Below are 24,184 nucleotides of genomic sequence, written 5' to 3' on the forward strand. Positions count from 1 at the left end.
TTTCAATATATGGGATATGTCTCGAGAATATCACATCATATTCGAGTATTCAAGACCAGTACTTCCCTTTTTAAGTATCCATACGTTGCTCAGGATCAACCAACCGTCCCATAATTGCTCTCTTTCTACATAATAAACTGCGCTGTACAATGTACAAACCAACTACAGCTGGCCAGAAAAGATTTCAACTCCATCCTCATCTTCATCGAGACTATCATAGAACCATTACTAGCTAATAATAGCAGCAATGACAGTTCTTTTATAGACCTAAAGGCGAGCCAGTACTCTAGATTACAAAAGAATATATATTTACTAATCATTGCTTCACAAATGCAGGTCTTTGAATAAACTACCAGCAACATCTTCCTCGCTGTTGTGGGGCGTGATCCGTATTCTTTTTGCAGCCCGCTGCTCGTCTGATTCTGTTTGCGACTCTTGACGCCCATACTTTGAGGCAAGTGTCTCATCTTTGGAGTCAACAATCTGAAATGGGTTCTCATGCTCTGAAGCGTGCAACTTTTCATCAGAAGTTAAGGCTGGGCGGAAGACGAAGCCCTCGTGAGATGAGGCATGATTAGGTTGCAGCTTGTTTGCTTCTTGACAGAACCCCGGTAAGTGCATCATGAAAAAGGAATCACCATTTTGATCACCAATCTCAACCAGACCTCGACAATCTTCAGCACTAAGCAGGTCTCCTGCACGGAAGGCAAAGAAAAGTAAAGTCTTTGTTTTCTCTCATGATATACAAAATAGAGTTTAGTTTATCATCTAATCTAACAGCTTCAAAATGTCGACCATTTTTATCAGCTTCTACTACTGAAATGTTCCGGAATCACAACCTGATGTTACTGGAGATGAGGCAACATTCTCTAATGTAGGTTGGCGAACTGGCTCTAATCTAAAATCTCCAGAGGAGTGAGGAAAGATGGGTGCTTCTGGGGTGACACCATCTAGTTGCTGGAAGACAGGTTCTGATAATTCTGTTGGTACAAAGCACTCACCAACTTCGACCTCTTCCTGCCAAAAAAGATATACAGTTAAGAAATAAGTTCACCTAGCTAATATAACATATGCCAGCTCCGTATTCAGGTGAGAAAATAAAGTATCCTCAAACTTGGCATTCAGAAAGAGTTCCAAAAGAAAATCAGCCTGCATGCTTCCTCTGGACTCTCATCACCAATCCTTCAACAAGAAATTTAAGTTGCCATGCAAAAGCAAGAATGAGAAGGTGAAACTAATACTCTTCTTTTTACAACCCTTGACATAGTATTTCGCTATTTTCAACAAAACAGATGCAAATTCTCAAACTTTATTCTTTGCACTGATCAACGTAAGACATAGTGAACATCACCAACACGAGAGCAATTAGCGATATGATGCCCATATCATCACATCTGACTTTCCCATCACATCAGTTTTGGATCCCAATGGTTGGCAATTTGTAGTACAGAAAAAACTCCAAGGAACTCCACCAGTAAAAGGACACTGAAATTCTGCTTGAAGCAAACCATCGCACATGTACTCTCAAAGAACAGGCACAACACATACAATAATTACTGACATAAAAGTATGGCCCTTAAAGATCAAACAATCAATGGGACAGTAAGTGAAGATAAAAGGAAACCCTTAAATTGATGATCCTCCCAAATGAAATCCTTTTTACCAGGTGCTTCAGGTGAAGCTTTTCGACAATCTAACAACTCCTTAAGTCGTTTTGTAGCCATAGCAGCTTCTTCAGTCTTCCGCTGTAATACCTGATATGCCACATATATTGTATGATTCAAATCGCCAGAATTATAGAAAACAAAGGATTAATCCAAGACAAGAAATTACCAGCTTTTGCCTCTCGTTGAGTGCCAACAGCTTATGCATCTCATATTCATTCTTCTTCCCTCTTTTTTTAGCTATAGATAAGACATCCCATGAAAGTTATTATTTTCAGACTGTAAGACATAATAAAACCATTTGATGTTGTATTTTTCGTTTTATGCTTTTTCAGGATGAAATAGCAAGATTGAAGCAACGTGGTGCTCGACATATTGACATAAACATTTAAAAGGAAACACAATTAAACGCAAAAGGAGTTTAGTTGAGTGGAGACTCAGTATGTTACTGAGTAAATATTAAATAATATGCAACTACCTGAAGCACTTCTTTTTTTCGAGATGCTTTCCATTGCCTGAACTGCTCAGATTCTTGTTTTATCTTTTGTTGGAATTGTTTTAATCATGTGTATCTTGATTTCGAAGTTTCTGGTTTTGAAATCTATATTGTAGCTTGACAAGATTATAGTAGTATATATATAAACATTGAAATACTATCCTGTGACTACCTTTATTATGTCTGAGGCAAATGCTAGTGTCCCAAAACATAATCTGAGGAAAAAATGGCGCAAATCAGTCATTCAGCTGGTACCTGCCATGCCAATTGAGTCTCAAACCCAGAATGTTGACGTACCGGCGCAAGCAAAAACTAATGGAGAAATTGATATTCCTTTGAAGTTACCAAGAGCGATGCGCTCTACTTTGACGAGTAATAATCAGCTGAAAGAGAGGAACTCAGATCAGCCCAATGAGTCAGTTAACAATGAGGTATGCACTCCATCCCTTGGAAGTCCACGTCAGCAAGAAAGAATGAAAAATGGGAAAGAAAACAAGGGACAGAAGGATATTCGTTGAAATTCATTATATTTTCATAGCATGGAGCATTGGCATCTGAGGGGTGTCCTCCTGAGTCTCATGGTATCCTCAGAAAATGGTTCCCTGAGCTTGATATATGCATTTGGTGTTCTTGTAATCTAATGGAACCATAAGTGCACTCATGAGTTTACCTCCATAAATGTTGAATGAAATGAGAAACTGTTGCAGGTGCAGAAATTTGCACTGCATGTCTTGATACTTGGTATTTTACTTTTGGGATTGTACACTGTTGGAGAAACTTCTTCCCTGTTGCTGCATTTGTTTGGTCCACAGCTACAGGACGGAGTACAATTACCACTTGCAGCTCGGCATTCGCATCTTGATGTCTTGCATGTAGAACTTTTGCTGCACGAGCAACATACTCGCTCAATTGAGGTCGCCACAACTGAGTGTTCTAAATCAGCAGCCGTTTCAACATGGCTATCCGTTTTAGAGTTCCTTTTCCTAGCTTGGCGTTTTTTTGTCTCTCTCGTGCGTACCCACTCGCCGTCCATATCATCTGATAGCCTTGGATGTTCTCGTTGATCATCATCAGATGTGTCCATGTCTTCTAGCTCAAATGCATATACTTTACTATTGAGAAGATTGGAGTTTTGGGAGCCCTAAAGTATGAAAAACCAAGTGCATGAGCTATTGAAAATCAATAATCTCCGTACATTTGCAAAATATACTCCACTATTAAGAACACTGGAGCATTGGGAACCCTAAAGTATGGAAAACCAAGCGCCTGAGCTATTGAAATCAATAATCTCCGTACATTTGCAAAATATATGGCATCATAATTTACAAAATGGACCTATGTTAGTAGAAAACAATACTAAGATCTGTTAGTATTAGTTGCAACACAAATTATGTCATAATATACCTTGGATCGTAAGTCATAAGCATGCCCGTCGCTGTTGTTCATCACACAAGCTCCATAGGCTTCATTCATTTCGTTGGTATGTCTCTCCAAAGCCAACTTCTGTAAAAAATCCCAACTGAATTCAAGAACAGCTTTGCACAAAAAACATCAATATCCCATAAATGAGTAAATTAAAGAACTAAATAAAACAAAGATCACCTTAATAGCAACAACTAGGTGGAGATACTAGAATTAGCATATCAAATCTAATTACTCCATGATATCCAAGTATTAGACGTTACAAGACTGTGAATTATGTTTCCCTTTAATACTTTTCCACAGAAGCCCATAAAGAACAAAAGGAAATTCTCAACCCACATTAGAACATTGCAAACAAATGCAAGGAACGTAACAAAATTTGATACAAGTTATTTTTTAAAAGTGTCGTGCTAAATAGTGCTCATCTTGCAAGGAAAATATCCTGTACTGATTAGTTACAGAACCAATAGCTTAAACTAATGATTCAACCAGTAGAAATACCTTTAATTAATGACAGTTACATAGTCATGCACCAACACTTCAGAGTTAATGACATGACCGAGGAGGCTGCACAACAAAGTGATAACCATGAAACAATAAACTATGCCACTAAAAAATAGTGTACTCACCACTAAATTTTCCTGACGGCTGAATTCGGACTTTTGAAGCTCTACTTGTCTAATCAAGTTGACTACTTTCTCCTTCAAATCTCTAATTTCTGCATCCTTCTGTCTGCAGTCAACTTCTCTATCCCTTAGCTGGCACCTGTTGGGTGGAGTGGGTGGGAATTGTGAGACTTACTACAGAAGTCAAATGTGACTACCAGAAAGGCACTTAAGAGCCAGTTACCGGGAGGATGCTGCCAGGTTAAAGAGGAAGTTCATGATATTTTTGGCCCCAGCAACAGAGCGAACTTGGTTCCATCTCCCTCTACCACTAAATGCTCGTTCACGCTCCTCTGCTTCTGATAATTGAGATGCCATGGAAACAAGGGTACTTGAGGAAGTGGCAAGCATATTCTCAAGAGCAAAAATCCTCGAATTTCTAGCACCAGGAGACATCGACTGTGGAAATTCACTACAATGGAGTAAACCGTTAAGTGCTTAGTTAATAATACTCCACTATTCTGTAAAAAATAAACTGAAAAGCATACAACTCAAAACATTTCGGCTGTCGCTTCAGACCTTAAGTTCTGCTGCTTTCCTATAAGCGCTTCCTCTTTCAATCTTGCAACTTCTTCACCCATTTTAGCCCTCCTACACATAGATGGAGATTGAAATTATAAATAGCAAGGGAGTCTTTTAACTTCAATCATCACTTTATCACAATTCATGACACCTATGTCATTATTGTTTCTGTTTAGCTGTCAATTTATATATACCCAACTGACAAGCAAAAATAGAGGTAACCAATTACAGGAGTCCCTAAACACCATCATATTACCATCCGAGTTCTACATATTATAACAGATGGAAAACAAACATAAGGGTATCAAGGTTCCTCTTATAATAAATCAAAAGGGAGTTTGAAGTTATAGTCCTTTGGTGGAAACTTCAGTGAAATGTGTCCACCACCATCAGCACATGATCAAGCAATTTCTTTTGCCACATCTGAACAGCATACATTGGACAAACAGCAAACATAATGATACATAATAGGTATCTTTGTTTTTTGTTATTTCACTTTCCATGGATCACAACTTCCCCAACATGCAACTGATTTACGAATGTGAAAAACCTCAGCAGCCAATTCAAGGAACAGAAAACCTAGTTGCACACAACATTTCTTTGATTATTTTCTAGATAATTGAGATTAGTAGGCTATGGTATGTCAACATTCAATATGCTAAGGAAAATATATAGATATTATGCTTGATTTTCCCAAGGACATCAGGATTCAAAGAAAGCAATTTGTAAATATCTGTAAAGAAGAAATTTGTAAAAATATATAGACATTTATGAAAGAGTGAGCGCGTTTACTCTTTCATTTGCCGCTCATTCTCTGACCGTACTTCATGTACTCCTACAGTAACCTCAAGTTCATGCTCAATAGCCTGCACTAGTGCCTTGGAAACAACAGAAAAGATGTTAATAATATTAAAGATATTGATGGACAAATCCTTTACCGGATTTGCAATTACAGTGTACGCTAGGTTATATGCATTAGTGAAAACACAAAAACTCTAGCAAGCGCCCAGAGTAGCGGCGCATATCCAGGACCTTTGTTAATTCCTCCACCTGCATTCATGCAAAAGAATCAATACATCACGGAAAGTATTTGTAAGTATTCTTCTAAGCAACAATCCGGTCTATTGTAACCAGGTGTTTCACGTGAAGCTTTCCGAGAATCTAACAACTCCTTAAGTCGTTTTGTAGCCATAGCAGCTTCTTCAGTCTTCCGCTGTAATACCTGATATGCCACATATATTGTATGATTCAAATCGCCAGAATTATAGAAAACAAAGGATTAATCCAAGACAAGAAATTACCAGCTTCTGCCTCTGGTTGAGTGCCAACAGCTTATGCATCTCATATTCATTTCTTCTTCCCTCTTTTTTTAGCTATAGATAAGACATCCCCTGAAAGTTATTATTTTCAGACTGTAAGACATAATAAAACCATTTGATGCTGTATTTGTAGTTTTATGCTTTTTCAGGATGAGATAGCAAGATTGAAGCAACGCAGTGCTGGACATATTGATATAAACATTTAAAAGGAAACACAATTAAACGCAAAAGGAGTTTAGTTGAGTGGAGACTCAGTATGTTACTGAGTAAATATTAAATAATGTGCAACTACCTGAAGCACTTCTTTTTCTCGAGATGCTTTCCATAGCCTGAACTGCTCAGATTCTTGTTTTATCTTTTGTTGTAATTGAACCTTTACACAAAAAGTATGATAAATGACACAGCAAAGATAAATACTTATGTTTTCAAGTTTTAAGGTACCAGAAAGTAGCACCTTTTGTGTCTTTATCCTCTGGATCTCATCCTGCAGTCTTCTTGCAGCTTCATCACTTTTCTGTTTTTGTCTTAGGAGTTGAGCTTGAGCATCTTGTTTTTTCTTCAATTCAGCAACCTGTATAGAGAATGAGGTTATAACAACAATATTAATTGGAAAGACAACTTTTTACAATGAGTTACCTGTGTCTCAAGGACATTGAGTTTTTGAAGATACTCTTCCTTCAGCTTTTGAGCACTATCATCAGAATTGGAAGAGATATTGGCAAGATTATGCTTAAGGGCTTCAATCTCCTTCTATGAGATTATGCTTAAGGGCAAGATTATGCTTTTATCATTCATGACTCTTTCCATGGATGCAGGGGGGGACTTTTTCCTAGTCATTTGAATTACTTTTGCAACAGTTATGCAATCTTCCTTACTTATGAATGCTTTGGGTAGGTGAAGGTCAAGACCCTGAAACAGAGGAGAAATGAGGAGGAGAATTGCAGAGTACAAATTTTTCATTGAAAACTCAAAAAGGTTCTTGCCCAGTACAAATAGAACCAACGGATTTCTGCATTAATTGAAATTACAATTCTCAAAACAATTTTCCTAGAATTGTATGAACAATGCTGCGCCTCGAAACTCTGATCGTTTCCTTTTGCAGAAACCTGAGCTTCAGCTGCTCTGTCACGATATTTGATAAGAAATCTGAGGTGGGAGCAGAGATGGAAGAAGAAGAGGAAGAAATTGCAGAAACTCTCTAAAAGTTTTATTAAACCCAACGTCCCTTTCCTTTCAGTACATATAGAACCAGTACCCAAAAAGCTCTTAATGGTGATTTCAATTCTCAAAAAGAATTACTAGAATTGTGAAAACAAGATCAATAAGCCCAGCTCTGGTTCTTTCCTCTTTCAGCCACGCTCAGCAACAGGCTTCAGAAATTGCCACCCACGCCTGCCTCGGCGCCCGCCACGTGTCCTTCTGCTGAACTTGCTTCTGCCCTCGAAACGGCGTCGTCCTCAGTCGAAATCCCCAATTCATTCTGCAGCCCTAATTGAGCGGAAACGGCATCGTTGGCTCCAGAAATCCCCAATCCTGCTGCTAACTCAGGGACTTGCCACCCACGCCTGTACCAGCTTTTGCCACGTGCCCTTCCTGCATCTCCTCGTCATCCCTCAAGACGACGTCGCTCTCACTCACAATCCCCAATTTGTTGGATTGCCCTAATCCCCTGGAAACGGTGTCGTCCTTTCCTTCAATCCCTAATTCCTCTTCTGATTTGTGCGCGTTTTTGATCAGATGGTTCTGGTCAGACTTCCTCATCCAACGGCTACTTAGTGAAAGCGCGTTTCAAGCCAAAGTCGTGACAGGCCGTCGCCCATGGGTGAGGAGGGCGCGCGCCCTCCTATTCAGCAGCGGCGGCAGCGTCTTTGCTTCCGCCGCTCCTATTTTGTTTTAAATAAATAATTTTTAAATAATTTAATTAAAATTATATTGTATTATATAAATAATTAAGTAATTATTAATATAATTATTATTAATAAATATTAATAATTATTATTAATAAATATATAATATTTAATTAAATAATTATTATATAAAATAATATTTTATTATTAATAAATATATAATATTATATATATTAGTTGTGAGAGAAGGGCAAAAATGTCAAAGAAAAAAGCATTTTTATAACAAATTCGCAGTCAAAAGCGCGTGTATGTCAATTTCTATACGGAGGGGGTTTTTTGAACTTTATTTTATATCATAGGAGGAGTATTCGATACTTTAATTTTAATAGGGAAATTTTTAAACATTCCTATTATCACATGGGAGATCTTTGAAATTTTCCTAAAAAATATATATATTCCTGCACTAACATCCCTGAGCAACACAAAAGTGCAGGGGTGAGAAGAGAAAGGGAGCAAGAAACACATGAGAGAAAGCAATGAGCAGCCTTATCAATTTAGAAGCCCCAAAAGAAAAAAAAGAAAAAAAGAGTTGAAGCAACTTTTTCTCTATAATTTTAACAAAATATTTTTAATGACCTGTTTTGTGTGTAATGTATACAGAAATTCCTACAACATTGTCAATAAGCCTTCATGCTAACAATAACATTTATTTATTTGCCTATAAAATTGTTGAATCTGAAATCAAAGTCAAATATATGTGGTTTTAAATTCAACAATTGCACATATGTTGCACAAATTTCTCAATTACTGTATTATTCACAAAACAGGTCATTGACAATGTTTTGCTCTGATTTCCCTTCATACTCTCCGTAAAAGTATATTGCATTAGTTAATCTATAAAATTTTACGCATCCCATCAACTACTATTATCACTACATTTTTATCTCATATTCAATTACCCGTCCCATCTCAATTAAATTCATATCATCTTATTTTTTGTTAATTAGATAAACTAAAATAAAATTACAAACAGTCATAGTCAATTGTGATCCGATTCAATGCCCCCATGAAAGGATCCACTTAACTTGAAAAGGAAACAAGATTGTAAAAAGAATACAAGATTTTGCCTAAGGCGAAGGACAAGAATAAACAAAACAATATAATTATTAAAATGTTTATGGATATGCAAACCACAGAAAAATTAAATTGAATAAAAAATAAAACTAAACTTTGAGAGTTAAGTGTTAAATTAAATAAAATATAAGGATAAAATATTCAATTTATATATATTTAATATATAAAAATATATCACACATGCTATATGATTAAAAAGTACACAGTGATACAAAATAGCTTATAGTGCAATTTATATTAAATCAAACCCCCTAGAATTAGGTTTAATTGTACAAATATTTTTTAATTTATATAAAATTACAGTTACACCTTTTGAGATTGTAATATAATTTACATTTCCTCAAAGGCCAAAAACTTATACGAACACCCCTTTAAGGGTCCACTTATAATTTTACAAACTATAGTATAAGTATTTGGATAATTAAACCTAAATACAAACCAACCTTACCGTTAACTTTTATTCTTTTGTACCTCATAATCTTATATTTTACTAATGCAATTTATTATCAAATAATTTGTTCTTGTTAAATGTTGGAATAATTAATTTACATTTTACACAAATTATCTCTATTTTTTAAATAATTACACAAAGCACCCCTGGAAAAAAAATGTTGACACTAATGGAGGATGCACGTCTAATTTTTCAAAAAGTAGATATAATTTGATATTGACGTTTCTATTAAATGCATGTATAATTATCTAAAAGATAAGATATTTGTATAAACAGATCATACATGAAGGAGGTAAATGTAATTCATCCCTAACCGTTTTAGACATGTTTTAATATATGGGATATGTCTCGAGAATATCACATCATATTCGAGTATTCAAGACCAGTACTTCCCTTTTTAAGTATCCATACGTTGCTCAGGATCAACCAACCGTCCCATAATTGCTCTCTTTCTACATAATAAACTGCGCTGTACAATGTACAAACCAACTACAGCTGGCCAGAAAAGATTTCAACTCCATCCTCATCTTCATCGAGACTAGCATAGAACCATTACTAGCTGATAATAGCAGCAATGGCAGTTCTTTTATAGACCTAAAGGCGAGCCAGTACTCTAGATTACAAAAGAATATATATTTACTTACCATTGCTTCACAAATGCAGGTCTTTGGATAAACTACCAGCAACATCTTCCTCGCTGTTGTGGGGCGTGATCCGTATTCTTTTTGCAGCCCGCTGCTCGTCTGATTCTGTTTGCGACTCTTGACCCCCATACTTTGACGCAAGTGTGTCATCTTTGGAGTCAACAATCTGAAATGGGTTCTCATGCTCTGAAGCGTCCAACTTTTCATCAGAAGTTAAGGCTGGGCGGAAGACCAAGCTCTCGTGAGATGAGCCATGATTAGGTTGCAGCTGGTTCGCTTCTTGACAGAACCCCGGTAAGTGCTTCATGAAAAAGGAATCACCATTTTGATCACCAATCTCAACCAGACCTCGAGAATCTTCAGCACTAAGCAGGTCTCCTGCACGGAAGGCAAAGAAAGTCAAGTCTATGTTTTTTCTCATGATATACAAAATAGAGTTTGGTTTATCATCTAATATAACAGCTTCAAAATGTCGACCATTTTTATCAGCTTCTACTACTGAAATGTTCTGGAATCACAACCTGATGTTACTGGAGATGCAGCATCATTCTCTGATGTAGGTTGGCGAACTGGCTCTAACCTAAAATCTCCAGATGAGTGAGGAAACACGGGTGCTTCTGGGGTGACACCATCTAGTTGCTGGAAGACAGGTTCTGATAATTCTGTTGGTACAAAGCACTCATCAACTTCGACCTCTTCCTGCCAAAAAAGATATACAGTTAAGAAACAAGTTCATCGAGCATTAATATGCAATACAATAGACTGCAACATATGCCAGCTCCGTATTCAGGTGAGAAAATAAAGTATCCTGAAACTTAGCATTCAGAAAGATTTCCAAAAGAAAATCAGCCTGCATGCTTCCTCTGGACTCTCATCACCAATCCTTCAAGAAGAAATTTAAGTTGCCATGCAAAAGAAGAATGAGAAGGTCAAACTAATAGTCTCTTCTTTTTACAACCCTTGACCTAGTATTTCGCTATTTTCAACAAAACAGACGCAAATTCTCAAACTGTATTCTTTGCACTGATCAACGTGAGACACAGTGAACATCACCAACACGAGAGCAATTAGCAATATGATGCCCATATCATCACATCTGTCTTTCCTATCACATCAGTTGAGGATCCTAATGGTTGGCAATTTTGTAGTATAGAAAAAACTCCAAGGAACTCCACCAGTAAAAGGACACTGAAATTCTGCTTGAAGCAAACTGTCTCACATGTACTCTCAAAGAACAGGCACAACACATGCCAGCATAACACATACGATAATTACTGACATAAAAGTGTGGCCCTTAAAGATCAAATCGGGACAGTAAGTGAAGACAAAAGGAAACCCTTAAATTGATGATCCTCCCAAATGAAATAAAATTTTCTCAAATTTCATTCAGATGTCATAGAAGCTTTTGAGTATTCTACACAAACCTTTATAGTGTAGCAAAATATAAGATCTCTCCCCTCTGAGATGTGAGAGAGCAAAAGTGTTGGTTGTATATGCCGTAGCAGAAAGCACATTTATAGCGCATACAGATTCAAATACTTTTGGCTTTGTCATATACTGCTAGCATTATCTTCTTTCCTTTATCATTATATAGCAGGCAATTTTATTTAGCAACTTTCTAAACTGTCCATAGGTTTACGCATGTAACCACATAATATTAACACCTAAGACTACTTCATAATTGTAATAGGTCCCAGAGTTCAAGCAGAATCAAACTTCCAAATCCAAAAGAAGCCTATTAACTATCCTAAAGAAATACACACACGCACACACATTCTCAGCATATCTAGTTTTATATGTACAGTGGTAGACAATCTAAATGAACAATGTAATTTTGTTGTCAATTCGTAAGCCACCACATTTTAATTGTAGTCCATACTCATGATAGGTTATAGAATTGGAAAACTACATACCTCTGACAGAGGCACAGGTCTCTTGAACTCATGAAGAGATGCTCTGCCCCCAAACGCACCCCAGGCTGCACGATCAAAAGTTTCTGAAGCAGAAGCTTGCTTAAACAACTCCTTTAAAACCAATCCTGAACTGTGGTTACATTGTGCATTCCTTATCGATGAAGCTGGTAATAAAGTCATCTCAATTCCATGCTCAACATGATGTAGTGAGCTCTCATGACAACCCCTCAAAGGACTGGATTTTGCTGAAAACTCGACACCGTTCTCATAGCCAAGAGCACAGTTTGGACCTTCAGGAGAGAAATGCATGCCATTCCCACCAGGTGGACAACAATCTTCAGATTGAGTATCAAGGAGACCATTAATCAATCTCTCAATATGAGCGCGTTTCATGGAAGCCTCACCGGGAGGAAACCAATCTGCTTGAAGCTGGAAACAGCCTTCTAATCACTCAAGTGGTAAATTTCATGATATGTGCTATTTCATGGGAGCAATCCAAAAATGAAAGACTTTTGGCTAAGGGTTAAGAACACAGTTGCAAGTTTGTACTACGATGCTCATATATGCTTAGAGGGGTGTTTAGATAAAGTCATTAAGATTGATTTTGCTATTAAACAAGCTTAGTATTAATGGATTTGTAGGGCTTGAAAACAAAATCAGAAGAAATTAGCTGTGACAATAATTCGACAATTAGACAACAAATTGAGCATAATACAAAAGCCAAAGGACCAAGTCAAACTTGTGTTAAGACCTTTAGAGGAAGATGTGCTAAAAAGTACAACCTTTTTCCAGAGTAACTACTACAGAGGGAGGAAAAAAACTAACTTTTAACAGGGGGTACTATAGTTTCATATATGATAACAGGCGAATGTCAAGCTAAGCAGAGACAATGTCAGTGTTGCTTTACAGGATAATATCATATTCTTTATATTTGATGTATTAATAGTATGTAAGATAGATCTTTCAGCTATTCCATAGTTGCTTGCCTAAGTTTCTGCATGCCCTAATGGGAATTGTTTTCTGATTACCACACTCCCCAACATCCATGCGTACAGCATGACTAACTTTTGTCACCATGGCAGATGAAAATTTTGACTTATCTATACATGAAATTTTCCCTTCCCTTTACACAAAGCAAAAGAGAGCCCAATGACAAAAAATCATTCCTCTATGAAAAAAGAAAAAAAAAAGGCTAGCATGCTTGTCAGAAACCAAGAATGCCCAAGAGCCACTGTCAAGGACGAACACTCGAAAACACAAAGAGATTGTGAAGACTGTTGATATTACAAGCAGAATGGATTGCCAATCATATCACACTCTTCAGAATCTCTTCATATTTCCTATACCAGGACTCAGCACAATTTTGTAGAGCCATCACATTCTCCAGACCAGTAAAGCAATAACCTACAAATGCTCAGACAATGTTCCAATTACAAATCACAATACCAAAATTACAGCCTAATCTCTTTCCAAATCCAAAAGGTTTGCAAAATTAGTCTGAAGCCTGAGGCACAAGAGTAAACAAAGTAGAAACAATAAGACCAAGTAGCAACTTAAGCTAATCAAGATATAAAGTGAATGGGAAGACCACTTTTGCTCACTGGGGGGTTTGCTTAATTTCAGTGGCTAGTGCATCCCCTAGAATTTCAATTACTTGTAAGAATACTACAGAAAGAACAGACAAAAATGAAGGTGATTACTGTAGTTTGCTTATGCACTCAAACAGACAATGCTACATCAGATTTTAAGCAGATTCAATCAAAAGAACAGGGTAAAGCTTGAATCGCCTTTTGGGATTCCAACTATCTTAGCTGTTTAGGTTAACCAGGAATATCTTATCCATGGGGAGATAAAAGTGTAATGAGATTCGGAGAAGTAGCTTCATTTAACTTAAATTATATTATTAATGTCTTCTCTTTTGCTGAAGAAGGTAGACATGGATCGGGAAAAATTGCATTGTGGAAAATTCCATAGTTTATGTTGTTTGAAAACTGAGATAAAGTCCAACAAGAGAAACAATGTAAATATTAATCTATTGAACATTACAGCAAAGAAGAGTAAGCTTGATAAGAGGACAAAACAGTGTACTTACAAACTTGGAGGACGGTGTAATCTTGTATATACTAAAGTTAGGGGGAACTTCCTCCAAAAAAAGCTCCACATAGTGAAGCAAGAAAAGGCCACAATCATATAAATTTTGCTGCTGGGGCAACTGCACAGTTCAAAAACCAAACTCAAACATCACATGCTTGCCAAGAATACATCAAGTAAATATTAGGCATTAAAGCATCGACAAGAAATATGATACTGCAATCCATAATTACCAACAATCAACCCAAGACAGAAAGGTAAGCAGAAGTGCTTAAACTACGTAAAAGGCTCTAGAAGAATCTTTTGAGGCATTTTAGATATTTTTGAAAACTCTCATGATAAGTGTAACCTTGCCACTTGAATATATATAAAATGTACCTCAAGCGGGATGAACTTTAAGTTTCTGAATTTTGAATACAGATCGTCCCCTGTTCCTTTCTGCCTTTCTTTCCATTCCTCCCACAAGTAACTGCCATTTCAAGTTACAAATTGACAAATCAAGTGTTTAAAACAGAATCAGCAAAAATTAAACACTGGAAGGAAAAACAAGCAAAGAAACTTTAAAAACACATATAGAGATAGGGCAAATTATTTGCACTACACACAAAACTTTACGTGTTTTACAGAGATATGACAAAGGCTGATTATGTGCTATAGTCCATTTAAACTTACCACAGGTTATTTTGTTTGAAGTATATTTTTCTTTGGAGTTGGCTTTCAGAAGCTATTCTCTAATGACAAGGTTTCCCATTAGTTAAATGCTCCCATGAATTATACTACTAAGTGTTAATTTCTCAAACAAGTAATCAGCAGCAGAACCTCATTGTGAAATGTGAAGTCATTTACTAATTTGGTATAGAGACAAATGAACACACATCTATGTGTTCTCCCATTGTAGCTTTCCTTATAATTGGATGTAACATACCTTTGAATGAGATCTTTGAGCCCTGCATGGTTTCCTCTAAACGAATCCATGTGCAATATACAGGGCACTCTTACCGTCTTGTTGTCAACATCTAAATTACGGCCAAGGAGAAACCAAACAATGTCAAGAAGTGGATAATCTTTTATGAGATAATACAAAGGTTAATAATAACTTGCCTTCATAGCTGGCAACTTCACCAAAGTAACAAATAACTATAAGACTCCAGTGGTAACTGTCATACCATTGCATCATAAATTACCACTCTTCATGTCTAGCTACCAACGGTTAGCATTCAGAAAATCAACAAAAAAACTTGGGAAGTTATATTTAACTTCTTACTTGTAGTTGACGGGAATAATAATGAAGTCCTTTTCAAGTAAGTTTACTTTTCTTGTCCATTTACGAACACGCTGGAAAGCTGCCTTGCCGTCAAAAGCACTGGATGGATCTTTATCCAGGTCAGCCAGCTTTCGAAAGAAGAAACTATTGAAAAAGTGGAACTTAGACCTATCTTCTGCATTTTGTCTAGTCTTCAAGTATCTGTTACAAGGTTAAAGTTTCAAGTGAGCCAAGTGAAGGAAAAACGAACAAATTGCAAAATACAACCAACAATTAAGACAAGAAACTGTGTGTCAGAAAGATCTAGGAACTGTCACCACTAGACCAATTTCATTTGCAAAAATAAAACCAAGTTATTAAGATCACCTGGGATCTACTTCCGGAGGAAAAAGGAAGTTACTCAAACAAGCCAAGACATTTAACCCCATCGACTCTGATTCAGTCTCTCTTTTTTCTCGAAAAAATAATAATAAGCAGATAAAAACAAAAGTCTTATAGACCCATTTCATTTTCCTATTGCATACCCATAGTAGTCAGTGGCGCACGGCGCGGGACGCGCCTTTTCGAAGGATGGCACAAATATAAGAAATAATCTATATATTTATATAATTAGTATTATTTTGACTAGATTAATGTATAAGGAGTTAAATAAAACATATAAAATAACAAATTCAACTTAACAAAATTTCATATAATTAGAACGACCAATGTTGAACCATTGAAGGATAGCAAAAGTCCTAATGATTCAAATGAATCCTAAATAGTTTATCAAAAAAGAAGAAAGATAAGCGAAAGAAGAAGAGGCAGCCGCAGAGGAAGAACCAAAGAAAGAAGAGGCAGGAATGAACAGGTTACTCATGCATGCGGAGCAGATTATTTATTTCTGCTGGAATTCCCTTAATTATTAGGGTTGTTTTATTTGATGGGCCCAGGCTGGCGAGGCCCTTTTTCACAAAGGCGCGTGCCTGGGCAACACCTGAATGGCGCCCAGGTGCGCGCGATAGGCCGTGAATGGCGAGGGCTGCGCTCTCGCGCCTCGCACCATGGCGCACCATTGACTACACAGTGCATAATAAGTGGATATAAGAGAATCCAATATTATGTATTCCTTAACTGGAAGATGCAATCTAGCGGACAGCACACGCATTTAGCAATGTAAAGAGCAAGAGTTGAAAAGGACAAATTTCTATTTGTAGACAAACTTACTTGATGTAAAAGTCTATGATTGTATCATTGACAAATGTATCTGGCAGTAGCAGATCTACATCTCTCTTACTGATGGAAACAGCATCTGGATCACCTTTTGGATAAACCACGTCTTCAAAGGGCTTATCAAAACTGTAACATTTAAAAGTAGCTAAGTTCACATAGTAATTGAACAAGCAAAAAGGATAATTTGTCTGATATTATTAGCTCAACATAGAGTAAACTGAACAGTATTATATTTAAGATGTTTTCCAATCTTTTGTGCTGCTAATTGAAGGTTATTTAACAAACCTTCTAGTCATCCAAACATCATAAAACAGGTGGAAATTTTTGAATAGAGTGTGTCATAAAGAGGAAGTAATGGAGCACCAATTAGCACCATCCACAAAGTTTAAGATAACTCTTGCAACAAAAAGAATAACTTCTTCAGTTTAAACACAAATGATGATAGAAAACAATTTTGAGGATACAGTCTTGACCAATCAATTAACAGGTAAACGACAGGCTTTGCTTAGATATTAAGATGACAGTGAATGGGATCTACTTCTGATAGTCTTTGGTTTTAACTGAATAGGCAACTTAAATTCCATGTATGCATATTGCCTCCTATTGCAGTCTCTTGTGTTCTCAACAAAATCATACTGCATTACATGTGTACAACCTTAGTTTCAACTTTCAAGGACAATCAAGAATTTTTACATCATGCCACATTATCCAACTTCGTGGGGCAAAAGGAAAAGAAGTATGACTGTGAACCACATTTAGACGACTCAGTTTACACAGGTAGAAGTTTCTCTTTGAGGAAGACTGCCCTTTTGAACTTTTATGTCTCAAGAGGAGTACAAGTGCTCTATCTGTCTGTCTGTCTCTCTCTCTCTCTCTCTCTCTCTCTCTCTCTCTCTCTATACACACACACACACACACACAAAAAAAAAAAAATATTATGATAAAAACAGATGAGTATGTATGTAGATATTATAACAGAATCATTTTTTCCTAAACCAAGCCAAACATGGTGACCTAGTGACCAATTGGCCATCCCGACAATCAGTATCTTGTTCAATAAAATATGGTCTAAGGAGAAGGGGAAAAAGGAAATATCTTAAGCATAGTGACAAAAGAGCTCTGTAGAAAATAATTGGAAAAATAGGGAACAAAATGCATACAGTTTCAAGGTCTTGAAAGAGATCAGATGTAGAGTGCATAAAATCGACAGTAAAAGAATAAAAAGTTTATCATTTACCCAAAAAAAGAATAAAAAGTTTATCAGCTTTTTGACTCACTTGGGGAAATAGCTTCTTGTGAGCATCTTAGCTTCCTCTTCAGGCAAAGCTGAACATTTTTCCATCCCAGTGCTTCAGATAAAACCAAGCAAGTACTAGTTAACACCATAAGAATAACAACTTAAAAAATTCTTATAATAACAACTGACAAATTTGTACTCTTCATGTCATATCCCAATAATGGTATTTGTATATGTCTTGCCACAACATGTTGAGCTACTTTTCTATACTTAAATATCTAAAAGGTCTCAGCATCTCATATTAGTTTTCAGTTAGAGAAAATGTGTCTGCATATGCACCCAAAAGCGCCCCCTCTAATAAATAAGAAAGAATTAGATATCAAATAAATTACATCTAAAAAAACAATCACTTAATCAAGAAATTCTCCAGATACCAACTACAAGTCACATCACAAGCAATCATTACATGGATCATGTTATTTAGCAAACGATAGGAAATATTTGACTTCATTTATAATGAGAAATATGCTAATGCGTACACAAAGGTGTATGAAACTCACTCAAGTAGGACATTCCATAATGCCTTATATCTCACATCCAGAGATTCAATTGCTTCCTGTTTTTCATACCAGCTGGAGTCAACAGCAGGAAATTTCAACTCCTGAAGTCCTGTAATGCACACAGCATCCTAAGATGAGATCCATTTATTAGCAGCAATATAAGAGATCCACAACAGAGATTAAAATTGTCCAAGAACACCTAGCAAAGCTGACAGGTGAACCTAGAATAAATTTTAAGGACTGAAGACCCTGTACTTTTTAGTTTGCATTTAATCCAAAAATCTGGCAATAGTTGGATCACTTTCTGGGTAAGGGTGTTTCGAAAAGGTATTGCAGTATGTGTTGTACGTATGTCTTGTTTCTGGAAAGGATCTTTAATTGGTGAGTGGTGTCGCGTCAAGCTTTTAATGATTGGATGATGCAAATACATGCATTTTGCATTATGCTTTAATTATGTATAAAGACAAATATAACATATATTAATTGAAATATATGCGCATAGTAATTACTAGCATTTCTAGATATTTAAGAAAAGAATTCTGAAAGAAAAGAGAAAGAGATCTGAAATGGGGAAAAGAAAGACTTCAAAAAATAACAGATGTTCTGGTGCTTTTAGGAAAAATGCCCCAAAAGGTGATCCACAAAAAGCTGTGGAATTTGATCCTCATCAAAGAGCTTATGTATATTTATATTCCTGTAATAATAATTTAGTGCTCCATGGCTTATTCTGACGCTTGCCTAAGCTACCATACCAGCGGGATTTTGCTCTTCAATAAAAGCTGATATCTGATTTAAAAATTGACAGTTATGTTACACTTGTATTATAGGTCTCTACGGCTCATTAAGGCATGTCTGATTAAGTCTACTCATATACACTACATGATATACATTACAAAACCCTCTGCACACAGTAATCACATATAAATATTTAATTACTATACCATAAACATGTCTCGAAAACATGCTTCAGAGCAAAATGAGCACCTAGCAAATATTGTCATATATCTTAGATTACATGCTCAACAGAACAAACAATTTTTCATCACTTGAGTAAAGTTCTCTAAGACCCCAAGACAAATTACCTAGGTCTCTCACCCGCATGACCTTTAGAATTTTTTTAGTTTTCTTGTCAATCTTTTCTACAAGGATTTTACTGTGATATTGCTATTTTTCTTTGTTTCTAGTTCTCACTTTACAAGTCGCTTTGTATCGTTTTAATGTCACAATGGACCTTAGGATCAAAGCTCAAGACTTCTAATATAATCTTACAATTCTATTGATACCAAGAAGGCCTAGTTTTCAATTTGACTTTGTTTCAGCAAGTACTTTCTGGAGGAAAACATACAACACATAATAGGATGCCATAGTAACCGGTAATTTGCCAAAGCAACAACAGAAAGCAGTAAAAGCAAGCAGCCCAACAAACCTGAAGCATCACGAACAAAATCATCATGTGCTGCATCTTTTGAAATGAAATAGATATTTATGGTGCCTGCCTCATACTGAACAAAGGTCATTAGTGACAATGTCAATTTTTCAGCTACTTAATACAAGGAGAAGGTATATTTGATCTAGCAGCATGCTTACTTACCCGAGCACTCCACTGAGACTCTATTTTGACAATATCTTTAATCTCCACATGAATATGAAAAGCTCCTTCATCTCCATATATGGTTCTACTTCTAGCTTCTACAGAACATCTAGAAAAGCTCACCACACAGTCCAGATAATGTTTACCACAGTAAGTTATGTAATCAGCATAGAGAACAATTTCCACCCTTCCGTCGCCCTGCCAATTGAAAAGACAAGTGAACAACTATGGCGCAAACACAATACTGGTGTCTTAGTTGCTTAGCTTATGTCAAGCTGTAATCACTGTAAGATAGAGCTAATTCATGACATCTATGAAGCACATGCTTAGAAGAATCGTCAGTTCAATGCATTCAACTCTGAGTCTCTGACAAGGGATGTAGAGCACTATTCACTGTCAAAGCAAAAGGCCCTATGACACATTTGGTTAATCTTACAAGCAAAACATTTTCCTAGAGTTTTGATAATTGAAGTTTGTTTTAGCCTCATGCGGAACACAAGTTACACCAACTCAAATCAATTCCATACGAATCAATTTGACCATGAAGCAGGTTGCAGAACATGAGAATGTTGAAGACAAACATCCCACCGAAGATTGAAATATTTAATTATGAACTAAAATCAAAATCCAGAATCCATAGACAACAATGAGGCAGGAAAGCAAGTAGACGGACAACCAAACACAAAATGGATGTAGAAAACCAGGGCTCAAATTTATAAATCAATTGAAAACATTAGAAGCCAATTACAATTACCAGCAGTAAATTCTTTTACATAAATTTCAAATCAGTAATGTCCTCATTTCACTAGCAACTGATAAAAGTGCAAGAATAAGTTTATGTTCAGATACTACAACTGAATTTATTGTCACAAAGAAGTATTATGATTTACAATATCAACAAAGTAAAGGGAGTTGAACAAATCTACTAGTTAAAGAATTTCCTTTGAAAAGTTCACCACAAAATCCTTACAAAGTCAGAGATATGGAAGGTATCCAGGAAATGTTCCGGATCAGAAAACTTAGTATCCCAAACCACTGATACCCAATTATTGAAACAATAAAGCTTAAACATATTTCTGCCAACCAGAAGCAGAGGTACATCTCTTGTCTTTTATTAAAGATGCACACACAGAATTCTAACAGAGAAATACTGAGAAAAGGCGAAGCGGAAGTTGCAGATATGTTACCAAATTCCAGCCGCTGAAACAGTTATCAGGTGACGGTCCATCAGAAGAAGCTGAGACCATGCAACAAAGATGATAAGAAAATGGTGTTGCTTGCATGAAAGTCTTATACTTAAAGCAAACTACAGCCCTTCCAGAAGGGGAAAAAGACACTAATTGACGCAAGAAAAGAGACAAGATTTAGCAGATCAAACCATTATTGTTTGTGATAGCAGACGGAGATCTCTCATTCATGGTCTCATAAGCATCTGAAGACAGGTGAACGGACTTATCCTGCACATTATTTGGAAAAGGATAACCCAGTGTCAGGAAGCACTTTTTCTGGTCTGGAAGACAATGGACGTAATTAGAAAATATTAAGTACATTGCAAGAGGACATTGGAAAGACACAATTTGAGTGGTCCTCCAACTGCACTGTGGCACCGGAACTTGAACTGCATTCCATACCAGCAAAGATCCTTGCATATTCAATGGTATTAGATTTATTTTCTGCGTCATGGACATGCGTTATACAATCATTTTGCAGAACATGGCTCATTTTGGGCAGCTCCTTAGCATAATCTTCAGTCTCAATGGCACCGTGCTTGTAATCAATGTTGACAGCATCAGTGGCCCCACATATTCCAGTGCCATTCTCCTTTGATTGAAGTTCAGTTCCAGGAACTAGAACAAATAATCCGTACATCATCACCGTGAATCTTGAAAATATTAGCATTATGCTACACAAGGAAGCAATTTGATTTAACTTCCATGTGACTTCCAGAAATATATTTCATCAACAAATAAGATACTCAAGCTTGGAATGCTCAGTTAACAAAGTGGTAAGAACAGCTAGGCAGCTCAAAGCCCAAGCCTAAGGCTAAAGGCAACCGATAAACTCATAATATCCCTAAATCAATGCAAATTCTCGCCTGTACAGTGAAATTCTAATCATCTATGCTTAATTATCAATGCGAGCACAATACGAAGAAAAACATATTCCAATGAACTAACTATATTACAAACTAAGTGTATAGCCAATTCAAAACAAGATATAAATAAGAGAAGAAGTTTTAGGATCAGTGAAATCAATATCGTATTGCATACTGTAATGCCTGCTATTTTTCAAAAGGCAGCCAAAATTCAAAAGTGCCCCATTAACATAAAGTTGTTGGATCACCTAAATTATCCTGCAGACCAGCAAAATTTCTTAATTTAATGAGGCAATAGTTATTCAAATCAAGCAGATGCAGTGGATAATAATAATACAAGTTTCACTCACTAACTGTCTACACTTCTTTCTCCTACCCTAACCAAACATAAGGAATTAGAGGACAAATCACTTCCCCTAGCCAACTTATACCCTCTGTTCATTACTGTGACCTATTAATCACCATCTTGTCTGATTTCCTGTCTTCCCCTCAACTCCTCTCCTCTTTTTTTTTTTCTTTTTTTTTTTGTGTGTGTGTGTGTGTGAGAGAGAGAGAGAGAGAGTGAAGTTGGTGCTGCTAACTGTTTCTATTCTTTTAAGAAATAAAAAATAAAGCCATAAACATAAGGGAAACGTAATTCTGTGCCGAATTCTAGCTCAGTCTAATATAAACCAAAGTTTATAGCCAGACTTAAACAAATTCATATGTATATTACAGAAACTCAGTTTGTCAGAAGTAAAATTGAAAAAAAATTCCACACCAGATATTTTTCATACACACACATTCTACTGACCATGATCCTGGATAGCATGCTCACCATCGCGGTCGTTAGGGTTACCGAATTTATGGGCAAACTTCTCGACTGCCATTTCAGTAGTCAGCTCATCTTCTTCTTCTTTGAACTCAAACACGTCGAGGGATTTACGCGGACTCTTCATTCTTTTTGTTTCGGTCATCCTAAACTTAAATGTTTACAGGAAGCAGCAGCGTGCGATCACATTAGGGTTTACGACTGAGAAATTTGGGCGCAAAAAGCTTATAGGGTTTAGAACAGAGAGGGAATTGAGGAATTTGGGTTTGGGGGTAAAGGATCAACCGAGACGTGAGAGAGAAAGAGTACTAGTGTTGGGGGAGAATTTCAAGAGAACGAGAGTATGAGGAACCCTAATTTTTCCCCCCTAAGCCAATTTTTCCCTCTTCAGCAGCTGGTGTGTGTTGCAGCTCCTAAAATCTGTCAATTTTAACGGTAGAATAAACAGAAGTACCAAAAGTGCTCAAAAAAAATTAAAATTTAAGGATCAAAATTATAATTTTAAATTGTTCAATGACTAAAATTGCATAAATAAGGACCAAAAATGCATTTATCCTTATAATTATCCCTTTTCAAGTTCCATTAACTTTGTTCATTAATGTTGTGTTTGAATTGACCCATTTACACCAAACAATTTTAAATTTATAATAATAAATTCACTGGACTTGTTTGAGTAAATTCGTACTACCATGAATTTTAATTTTATTTTGTGTGGTAAATATAGGGGTGTTCAATAAAATCGGCAGTCCGCCACAACCAATCAGCCCAATTCAAATCGCACCATAATTAGCGGGCTAAGGATGAATTGGGTGGGTTGGTCTTAAATTAGTTAAAAAAAAGATCGCATTTTAGCAATCAGGTTTGGTTTTATGTTTATGTAGATCGCATTCGACCGTGATAATAATGATAAGAAGAAGAAGAAAAATAAGAAGAACAATAATAATATACTATAATTCTTTATACAAAAGTTTTAATACATAACTAATATTCAAGACAATAGTAATTAATTACGGTATTTTTTGTTAGTATTGTATAATATATATGTATAAATATATAAATAATATCGATTAGTTCATTAATTCTTGTTTATTGGCAATTTTCTATAATTTTTTATGCCATTGATGAATGCAAGAACTTGAAACATATGATATCATGATTTTGATACAATTTGTTTTCATAATCATCTTATTTTATTTCAAATAATTTTTGTTTGATATTTGTATATTATTATGATCAATTTCTTATA

At 36.1% G+C, this 24,184-nt stretch overlaps 2 protein-coding genes across 3 annotated transcripts; both read right to left on the bottom strand.

The window, feature by feature from the left end:
• Window positions 1-7,849, bottom strand: LOC148788855 (kinesin-like protein KIN-4C). Its single transcript, XM_088878160.1, has 20 exons — window positions 7,660-7,849; window positions 7,479-7,576; window positions 6,935-6,997; window positions 6,725-6,838; window positions 6,543-6,659; window positions 6,381-6,461; window positions 6,071-6,142; window positions 5,846-5,991; window positions 5,562-5,762; window positions 4,767-4,838; window positions 4,432-4,659; window positions 4,212-4,347; window positions 3,565-3,663; window positions 2,831-3,301; window positions 2,506-2,543; window positions 2,333-2,415; window positions 1,834-1,904; window positions 1,664-1,754; window positions 840-1,017; window positions 1-695 (listed from the first exon to the last, which is right to left on the bottom strand). The coding sequence occupies exons 1-16, from the start codon at window positions 7,847-7,849 to the stop codon at window positions 2,397-2,399; spliced, it is 2,145 nt and encodes a 714-aa protein (XP_088734286.1). The 3' UTR covers window positions 1-695; window positions 840-1,017; window positions 1,664-1,754; window positions 1,834-1,904; window positions 2,333-2,396.
• Window positions 7,850-9,822: 1,973 nt separating this feature from the next.
• LOC105159038 (Cysteine proteinases superfamily protein) lies at window positions 9,823-23,350 on the bottom strand. 2 transcript variants are annotated; one of them, XM_011075969.3, is made up of 17 exons: window positions 22,945-23,350; window positions 21,581-21,879; window positions 21,411-21,489; window positions 21,220-21,269; window positions 20,033-20,230; window positions 19,868-19,943; window positions 18,442-18,550; window positions 17,922-17,993; window positions 16,639-16,770; window positions 15,433-15,633; window positions 15,270-15,325; window positions 15,094-15,184; window positions 14,547-14,637; window positions 14,170-14,289; window positions 12,078-12,506; window positions 10,686-10,863; window positions 9,823-10,542 (listed from the first exon to the last, which is right to left on the bottom strand). In XM_011075969.3, the coding sequence occupies exons 1-17, from the start codon at window positions 23,081-23,083 to the stop codon at window positions 10,172-10,174; spliced, it is 2,691 nt and encodes an 896-aa protein (XP_011074271.1). In that variant the 5' UTR covers window positions 23,084-23,350; the 3' UTR covers window positions 9,823-10,171. The 2 variants fall into 2 exon arrangements, with proteins under 2 accessions (XP_011074271.1, XP_011074270.1); XM_011075968.3 differs by having other exon boundaries at window positions 22,921-23,350.
• Between the last annotated feature and the right edge of the window lie 834 nt (window positions 23,351-24,184).

This window comes from Sesamum indicum, linkage group LG3 (genome assembly GCF_026168435.1).
Source record: "Sesamum indicum cultivar Baizhima isolate 11 linkage group LG3, ASM2616843v1, whole genome shotgun sequence".
In the NCBI taxonomy this organism is placed as follows: domain Eukaryota; kingdom Viridiplantae; phylum Streptophyta; class Magnoliopsida; order Lamiales; family Pedaliaceae; genus Sesamum; species Sesamum indicum.

Excerpts from the sequence above, each read along its gene's own strand:
- LOC148788855 (XM_088878160.1), bottom strand. The coding sequence starts at position 7,849 with ATGAGGAAGTCTGACCAGAACCATCTGATCAAAAACGCGCACAAATCA. Across the intron at positions 4,660-4,766 it reads GGAAAGCAGCAGAACTTAAG|TGAATTTCCACAGTCGATGT; the intron begins GTCTGAAGCGAC and ends ACTCCATTGTAG. Across the intron at positions 4,348-4,431 it reads AACCTGGCAGCATCCTCCCG|GTGCCAGCTAAGGGATAGAG; the intron begins GTAACTGGCTCT and ends TCCACCCAACAG.
- LOC105159038 (XM_011075968.3), bottom strand. The coding sequence starts at position 23,083 with ATGACCGAAACAAAAAGAATGAAGAGTCCGCGTAAATCCCTCGACGTG. Across the intron at positions 21,490-21,580 it reads TTCCAATGTCCTCTTGCAAT|GATAAGTCCGTTCACCTGTC; the intron begins GTACTTAATATT and ends AATAATGTGCAG. Across the intron at positions 15,185-15,269 it reads TGAAGTTGCCAGCTATGAAG|ATGTTGACAACAAGACGGTA; the intron begins GCAAGTTATTAT and ends GCCGTAATTTAG.